The sequence below is a fragment of the Sinocyclocheilus rhinocerous genome, unplaced genomic scaffold, assembly GCF_001515625.1.
Source record: "Sinocyclocheilus rhinocerous isolate Xijiao unplaced genomic scaffold, SAMN03320098_v1.1 scaffold314, whole genome shotgun sequence".
Taxonomy (NCBI): domain Eukaryota; kingdom Metazoa; phylum Chordata; class Actinopteri; order Cypriniformes; family Cyprinidae; genus Sinocyclocheilus; species Sinocyclocheilus rhinocerous.
The window spans coordinates 1805775-1814759 of NW_015630021.1; the positions used below are offsets into that span (position 1 = coordinate 1805775).

An 8985-nucleotide genomic window follows, 5' to 3' on the forward strand; every position below is an offset into this window, starting at 1 on the left:
TACGAGCAGGTGCGCGCCGCGCGTATCAGGTAGAAACCGTTTTAACGCACGCATTTACCAGAATGAATTCTGCCCCGCAGCGTAATGTCCATGAACAGTATAAACCATTTGTTTTAAAACCTGCTTAAAACGCCTTGAAATGATAAGCTTAGACTACATCATGACGCGCTTCAATCAACGATTGATATATTTCTACGTTATTATCTCCCAACCCTTAAATGAATATAGTTTGTTCAAACACAAAAACAATATAAATCCAGTTAATAATCAAACTAACCTAAAATCTGTGTGGACGATGACACTGTTTTTATCTGCTCCGTGTGCCCGGTTCACTTGCTGTTCCAGCAACTTCCACTCCATCATCAGCTTTAGTAAAATAACCTGATAGCTGGGGAATTTACTAAGTCATGTTTTTTATGTTGTTTGTATTTGAAGTTTTTCGTTTTTTGAGCCCCTCTCTCTTTTAGAATTGCTGACATTTTTACTTATTGAATGTTGTTCTTTGCGCGACCATTTCCAGATTACTCCAGAACAAAGTGAAGAGAGGTGAATGCAGACATAGGCTACTGGGCAGCAATCACCTGATAGATACGTGCGCATATCGTTCAAAAGTCGAATATAGAATAAATGCATTTGATTGGTAAACCAAATTCAGACTTTACGTTTCAATTTCAAATGGTAATGCATTTGCAACTAAATAACAACTAAATAACAGCGCTAATAAGTGGGGGGCGTGGTGGCTTTGGCGATCGGCGCTCCAGTCAATCTACTCCACAGCCAATCACGGGCCCCCTCCTTGCTCGGGCCCCGGGGCTTCAGCCCCGCCTAGCCCTATGGTTAAAACGGCCCTGCACGTATGATGTACGTAAGAGATTGATTTCACGGTGTAGGGAGCTTCAGTGATTATAATGTGAGTTGTTTGAGAGTGCTCAAACTCATGCTAGACTGCAGTGATAATGTGATAATTAAAATTCTTGCTCGCTTCCTATATAATTTATTCGCCGTTTAAATAATTGTGGAATTTAAACAAAAATAATTAAATAATTAATAACTTACAGTGTTTTTATTAAAATGTGATCACGTTAAATATAAATTCAGTCGTATTAAAATATGTTATGACGACACTCATATCTGGTAGGCTACTTAATTGTCTTAAAAAGAGTGGCTTATTATGTGCGTAGTTAATAGATTACATTACACTAACAGTTCTTCACCGCCTGTTGAATCATCTGAAGCGGTTTCTCAGTCAAACAAACAAGAACGCAGAGACCAAGCTGTGCTGGATGGAGTGAACAATCAACTACAAACAACTGAAACAAAAGACTAGGCTACATTTTAAAAGTTAACTTTAAAAAAATTCAGCTGAGACCTAATCGGTTGTTGTGTCCACCCGCGCTGTTTTTCAGTTGTTTTCCTGTGAACATACGATGGATGTCTTTGACCATTCCGTTGCTTTTTGCCGTTTTCAGGGTTAAAAGATTTTTTACGTGTCTAGAGTCACCTTTGTTAAAAAAACCCCGTCTCTTTGCGTACCCTCAGCTGAAGTCCTGCAGGCGCCCCTGATGACAACAATGATATGAAAATACGCAAAACCGTTAAAATGACTGAAAGAACACAAGAGGTACATAAAGCCCGTACCTGCGGAACTCCACAGTAAAATACAAACAGTGAGCGACAGGTGAAGCTGCAGCCGCACGCGCCTCATTCTGATGGACTGCGTGCGCTTCAAAGCAAAGACTGAAGTTACTGTTTGCCTTCTGAAAAAATAATATACACATGCCATATGTGGTCACACTTGTCATTTGTACGTCCTTAAAAAAACATATTTTACATGAAAAATGTCAACAATTAGGCTATACATTTACCTTAAAATAAACGTTTTACAATGTTGAACAGCCCAGTATTGCTATTCAGGCTAGACTACGCCAGTCTAATGAATATAGCTACATTAATTTGTATACCCTGAATATATAAATAAATGCTATTAACAGATTATCAGAGATTGTTAAATGAGAAAATTATAGACATTTTGAAAAAAAGTCTTCAAAGTTCACATTGACCATATTCAGACTCGCATACCCGTTAAAGCTCTCTTCTGAAACCCAAACACCAGTGGCTCATTTGTTAAGAAGAGCTCACTCTTTTTATACTACCTGCCCACAGGGTGGCAAGAGGAGACTCAAATTTTTTTTCTTTCACCTTTGGGTGTCAGGTGATCATGCGTTGCTGTCATTCTACAAGCTTATATCCAAGAGTGATGCATTCATCTTTGTTGTACAGTAATGTATAGGCTACCTGTACACTTTCTTTTGCATAGTAGGCCAAATGTGAATAGTGAAGCATGCAACAGTTTTTATGCTCTAATAAGAAATAAAGAACTTTGTATGAAAATTACACAAATTAAATAATTAGAATAAAATGTAAATGAGATAAATACATTATTTTCTTTTTTGCAGTTAGTGCTGACGCTTTCAAACTGTCATGAGTTAGCCTACAATTCCTGTCATGTACTTTAGTTAACAGAGACTGACAGCCACCAAATACCAGCATTGGTTGAAAATTATGCACTGTCAACTTCACTCTTATCCAGCATGAACATTTTTGAATAAGTATCTGTACTCTTTACTCCACTATATTTGTAATGAGTGTTGCAATTACACATTACACTTGGCACCTATAGCTTTTTCTGCAGCAGTTGATTTCTGCTACAAAAGAAGTGATATCACCAACTACAGGGCACTGAAAGTACTATATCTTGTGCGTTTTGTCTTTACTCACCCAAACTTGTCAACAAGGCTACTTTATGTGAATGTGAGTTCTCTAGCAATGGCAATGAGGCCAGTGCAAGAATGCATTGACTTTTTAATTTTACTTAACATTATTTTTTCAATATTCTCTTGTATTTTGTCGCGTTATTATTGTAAAAGTTCAATAAACAAATGAAGCAAAAATAAATAAATTAATTAATTAATCAATTTAAAAAATATAAAATTACTTAACATTATTTTATTTATCTGTTATACTGAGGAGACCTTTTTGAAGGATTTTGTTGTTGTTGTTTTGAGGTGTTCAGTTCTATTTTGGTAATAGAAAATAAACGTGATTTCTCTCCTCACAAATCAACACTTTCTTGTTTTTCACTGGCATGTCTCTTTGACTACTGCATCTTTGAGCCTATATTCAGAATGAGTAAAACAGGCTACATTTGTAGTAGGCCTACTACTGTTAAAATCAGACCTACTCTAAGACTTTTACTCAAGTTGTTTTGAAATTGATGACATGTAACTTGTAGTGGAGTAATTTTCACTGTAAGGTATCTGTACTTTTACTCAAGTATGGTTTTCAGGTAGGCTACTAAACACCTCTGGATACATTATAGACTATTATATTTTGTACCGATTGAGTAGGCTAACATAAAAAAAAAAAATCGCAAATGTTCGCGGTTACACCTTTTTTTAGACGTATACAAATTAAAGATAAAATGTGGACAAATACAGTTCATTAACAATTAATTATAATGCATTATTTTTACATAAAAAAAACCGGAACCCGCAGAGACTCAATTTCCCAGAATCACGTGCGGTCGGTCCGTCTGAAAACTAGTCCGGGTCGACACGTAGGAAACGCGTGCATTAGTTAAAGCTTATTTCCTGTTACTAGAAACGTTAAATATCGGTTTTATTAGATTCCTTGAACTGAATATACTGTTTCTTTGGAATATAATTTTAATTAAATATGGCTTTACCGAATTGCTCGTTGAAGGTAAACAGAGAGCTGCTGGATCCCGGTTTTGAAAGTTACAGGCTTTCACTGGACTCTATTCCTACTTACAATGTAGAACTTGACGCAGGTGAGAAAAGAGCTTTTTTTGACCTGTAAATGTCTGATTTTATTAATTATATACGCGTTTATTTAATCCTCAGCGTGACAAACTCATAAATAATCTTGTTCAAAACCAAACAACTGTTATGACCTGCACTGTGAACCTCATTGTCAATATAACAGTCCTACAGTCCTAAAAATGCAGCTCTGCAACATGTGCGTTGCTCTTCATAAACTACCAGATGTGTGCATCTAATAAAGTTAGCCCAAAACTGTCTTTTGGGCACAGGACATAATCTAATCCGTGGTTTGTGATGCCTTCTCCAAGTCTGCTGTCATTTGCCCCACCAGTAATGTGTGTCTTCTTTCAGCTGTGGCTGAGGTTAAACTGAAAGACAGTCAGTACACCCTGGATCATGTGAGAGCATTTGGTATGTACAACTACCTCCACATCGACCCCTGGTATGAAGACAGCGTCTACTTTGTGGACAGCAAGGGCCGAGTTCTCAATCTAACAGTCACATTGGTGAGTCTATTAATGTAATTTCTGAAATTATGGGTTATTATAAGGGCCACATATTTGGATGAACTAATATTTCCACCCTAAAGCATATTTTTTCTATTTTTCTCCCATATGTCTGGGTCATAAATGCATATGCATTCTTCTTACTAAATTTAATAAAAAGATCAGAGAAAAAACAGGGGGCTTGGGTGCCTCAAAGGGGCACTGGATGATTTAAATTATATTGTATAATTGTATATTAATTGTCAAAATGTAAACTGAAATTATATTTATTTTTTCTCCTTAACAACTATTATTTTTAATGAAAAACATCAGCATTTTGAATCCTAAAGATTAAAAAAATGAATCACGTTTCGTTCGTTTAATATATCAACACTCCCAGTTCCTGTTATTTGAAATTGTTTAAAAACAAGCAACACTGTCATAATTACAGCAGAAGTACAAAAGGACATTTTAGCCATTATGGGGGGGATGTTGAATGTTTTGTTTGGCAATGGGAGGATCCTACGAGTCAAAAAGGTTGAGAACCACTGTCCTGCATGAAAGTTTTGGACCAGGATATACAGTTTTAGAGTATTTCTAGTTTTCTCTACCAGCAGAGGGCATTAATGGTTTATAGTAGTATCAGGGTAGAAGTTGTCTTATATAAAATAAAAATATGTTTTAAATAAAATATTTATTTGCTTATTATCTTGATTATTATTTTAATGATTTGTTTTATTAAAACCACATCATGATATGATAATAGAAAGCAATTTACAAATTGCTCACACTGTACAGCCTTAATGCACAGTATTTCCATATTGGTTATTTGCTAATAATAATGATTTATTTTACTTTTGGCATTGGTTGGTACTGTACTGTTGTACATGTGCGTACACTTTCTTTTGCATAACAGGCCAAATTTGAATAGTGAAGCAAGCAACCATTTTTATCTATTTTCAATAATGAAAGACATCTCTAGAAAAATTATACAAATTTAAAATAATTAGAATAAAATGTAATAAGAATAATATTTTAGATTGCCTTTACTTAAAAATAATCTAATGACTAATGTGATGCCTAAATTTACTTGTATTATTTAATATATATATATACAGTGGTGTGAAAAAGTGTTGGCCCCCTTCCTGATTTCTTATTTTTTTTGCATGTTTGTCACACTTTAATGTTTCAGATCATCAAACAAATTTAAATATTAGTAAAAGATAACACAAGTGAACACAACATGCAGTTTTTAAATGAAGGTTTTTATTATTAAGGGAAAACAAAATCCAAAACTACATGGCCCTATGTGAAGAAGTTTAGTCTGTGCAAAGCAAAATGATAATTTTCTTAATTTCTATCAGTTGTTTTATATGCATTTTTTTTGAGGAGGATGATTTAAGATGCATTACCGTATATTCTGAAAGGAATCAAACAAATGCATAATAAGATGAAATTCACAGATGCATAATAAGATGAAATGTAGTTTCTCTACAGGATGTTTTGTTCTGAGCTAGTTTAAATTTTATGCTGATGATTTGATTGTAATTTTTTGTCATTCTCGGAACTGACATGCTGTGACAGTTGTGTTATAATTACAGTTAACATACTGTAATTATCTCTCCTTGGGGACTGTTTGTATTTTCTCAAAGGTACTAGACGGGGCATTTTACTTCTGGGAAAGAAGTGAAAACTGAGACTGATCTCTGTTAATGTTTGTATCAGACTCCATGGCAACCGAAGGCCAATTGCTGTCCAGTCCTTTGGAAAAATTGCTACCTTATGAATGGTGTAATTGGTGATTATTACATTCATTGTAATCCTTTTCAAATTGCTGGCTTTGAAGTTCAGGATCATGCAGACTTGGATATGTGGCACTTATTTAGTTTTATTTCTAAATTGTCTCATTGGCTGATCTTATTTGTTTCACAGATGTTGTTTTAAAGATCTTTAGCAAGACGTTGACTCGAAGCCCTTGAAAAGAACATAGTAGTCGTGAGATATAAGTACACAAAAGAAGTTATTTCACAGGATTCGAGTTGATTTTAACTTTGGATTTGTTGCTTCATTCATTGACTTGCTAGTTTAATTATCTGAACTTCATCTGAACTGGTATTCAGAAAGTTGTTATTCATACCCTTTATGGATCGATCCGTGAATGTTCCCTATTATAACTGCATGTATTTCCTTTTGCGCTTTGCACCACTATGAGCCTCCAAAATACATGCACAATTTAATCATGTCTACAAGAAAATGTCCCCTTTATAAGTCTTCTGTTTTGTGATGGTGTAGAGATGGTCGAGGGTTGTTTTTCAGAGATTGAATGATTGACAGGTCTCCATCTGATGTTTTTCCAGGACACAGCCTTGGGCAAACCTTGTGAGATGTTCCGTTTCGAATCGGACCCAAGCTCTTGTGAGGGGGAGCAGTTGTGTGCTTCTCTGAGCCTGACCTCCGCGACTTGGGCCACGCTCTCCGACGGAACTGGAAAGTTGACTCTTTTGCGCACCAGCAAGAGGGGAGAGAGTTCACATATTAAATGGGAGGTAGGGGGCAAATCAACCAGCTTTTTGTCTGAACATTTCCTACTAATCAAATTATTAGTCTATAATTGTTGGTTTGAGATTGATAGATTGATTGAGACTACTTAATTCATCTGCTGTTTTCCCATGGCATTTTGGAAGACAGAGACACGTTGTATTTCTCAGTTTATGCATATGAGACACTGCATATTTTGCATGTATACTGTTTTATTTCACTCCCAGCCGATGTTCAGCGAGCGTCTAGGAGAGCCGTTCATCATCGTTCACAGCCTGGCTCACATGCTCTCTCATGTTTATACCATTGAAGTGCTGCTTCTGAGAGTCCAGAAAGATCCATCTGATACCAAAGGCAGCGGTTTCTCAATCTCACTGGAGTGGATCACTGTGGACAACTCTGCTGGGCAGGGTGAGAGTGAGTGACTCCCTGCTGTTCAATGATTTTAGTTCTTTTTTTACATTTAACCCTGAACTGCAAAGGATTTTTTTTTTTTGTCAGTTGCTGCACTGCTGATGTTTCTCAGTCATTTGTCTGCATAAGTAAACCAAAGTAGTTGACTTGTCTTAAGAAGTAGAGTTCACTTGTTTGAATTTTTCAATTCAAATTTTCACTCAAATTGTTGATAATATATTGCTGTAAAAGTTATTTACATTTAGTCATTTAGCAGACGCTTTAATCCAAAGCGACTTACAAATGAGTTATATGTTATATAATAAAATTATACATTAATATGTTATCAACAGTTGGAGTGAAAATTTAATTTAAGGCATTTTTAAGGAAAGGATTTTGGAAATCACTGTATATAGGGAAATATACACTATCACTCAAAAGTATGGGATCGGTAATTCTTTAATGCTCACCAAGGCTGCATCTATTTAATCAAAAATACAGTAAAACAGTAATAATCATTTATATGTTAAATGTAATGTTAAAATATAATAATTTATTCCTGTGATGGCAAAGCTGAATTTTCATTGGACATTACTCCAGTCTTCAGTGTCACATGATCCTTCAGAAATCATTCTAATACTCTAATATTTGGTAAAAAACATTTCTTATAATTATCAATAATTAACAAATAAAAACAATCTTACTGACCTTAAGCCTTTGAACATTAGTGTATAATAACAGCATTATCGTGTACACATAATGACAGTTTATGTATTTACTCAACTATATAGTTGGTGTATAAATTAGTATTTTAAGTTATTAAAGATGTAATTTCGGTTTTAGATTTTGGGGTGCAGGAAAAATAAGGAAAAAGGAAAAAAAATACAGAATGTGGAAAAACACAGCTAGTAAAGTGCTTTCTTCGTCACAGGTAAGGAGAGGAAGTATGGTGTGAGGAAGAGGAGGATGATGAAGGGCAAGTCTGTCCCACACTACACTGCCGTGGAGCCTCGGGGTAAAGGAATCATAGTAGCCTCAGAAAAACCCTTCGCTTTTACTGAGGTGGACGGACTTCCACTTGAAGAACCACCTGCTGAGGATATGGAGGTGGAGAACTCAGGTGAGAACCAAGCGGCAACCTCCCGCTCTCTCTCGTGAAGCCAACAAGGAAGTGACTTAAACTATAATTCATCAACTGGCCGCTAGAGGCTGGCTGCAAAAGGGAGTCAATCCCATAGACTCCCCATGTTAAAATGCCCAACTTTACAGCAGAAAAAAACATGTTTACAGCCTGGTTCAAAAAATGATTTTGGTCTATATAGCTAATTTTGCCCTTCATGACAACTGTGAAGGGGGTGAATTTTTTTATAACTCATCCGTTTAAATTATATTAAGCCTTAAAGTTCTGCATAATTAAGGGCATGGCCTTTTGAGTGACAGGTGGATTGCCGCTGCTGTCACCACCGTCAAGCTAGGTGGGCGTGGTTTCAGCAACCAGCTGAACTCTTCAGCAACTCTTTGCCCATTTTCGATTATCCGGGAGTGACGCGCGGTGACGCGCTGCCAAGATGCCGACGGCCGCCTCCGCCCACTTTTGAGCTTCAAAAACGCTCTTCGGAAATATACGGGTGACGTCACGGACACTACGTCCATGTTTTTATACAGTCAACGGGTGTTATGCAAATCTTCCCACATAGTGAGGTAGATATGTGGGGGCGTGTTAGAAC

The 8985-nt window shown here is 36.2% G+C and overlaps 2 protein-coding genes across 3 annotated transcripts in view; one reads left to right on the top strand and one right to left on the bottom strand.

Annotated features, from left to right (window-relative positions):
- The window catches only part of LOC107739541 (fibrocystin-L-like), a 40330-nt gene extending 38625 nt beyond the window's left edge, over window positions 1-1705 (bottom strand). Inside the window, exon 1 of the mRNA XM_016551690.1 lies at window positions 1639-1705. Within this exon, the coding sequence (XP_016407176.1) occupies window positions 1639-1705 (67 nt within the window). The remainder of the gene's footprint in view (window positions 1-1638) is intronic.
- Window positions 1706-3583: 1878 nt separating this feature from the next.
- LOC107739547 (nudC domain-containing protein 1-like) overlaps window positions 3584-8985 on the top strand; it is a 25223-nt gene continuing 19821 nt past the window's right edge. The window contains exons 1-5 of one of the 2 annotated variants that reach the window (XM_016551693.1): window positions 3584-3850; window positions 4194-4348; window positions 6685-6873; window positions 7093-7282; window positions 8190-8378. In XM_016551693.1, the coding sequence (XP_016407179.1) occupies window positions 3736-3850; window positions 4194-4348; window positions 6685-6873; window positions 7093-7282; window positions 8190-8378 (838 nt within the window). In that variant the 5' untranslated portion in view covers window positions 3584-3735. The remainder of the gene's footprint in view (window positions 3851-4193; window positions 4349-6684; window positions 6874-7092; window positions 7283-8189; window positions 8379-8985) is intronic. The other variant, XM_016551695.1, reaches the window with a different exon arrangement.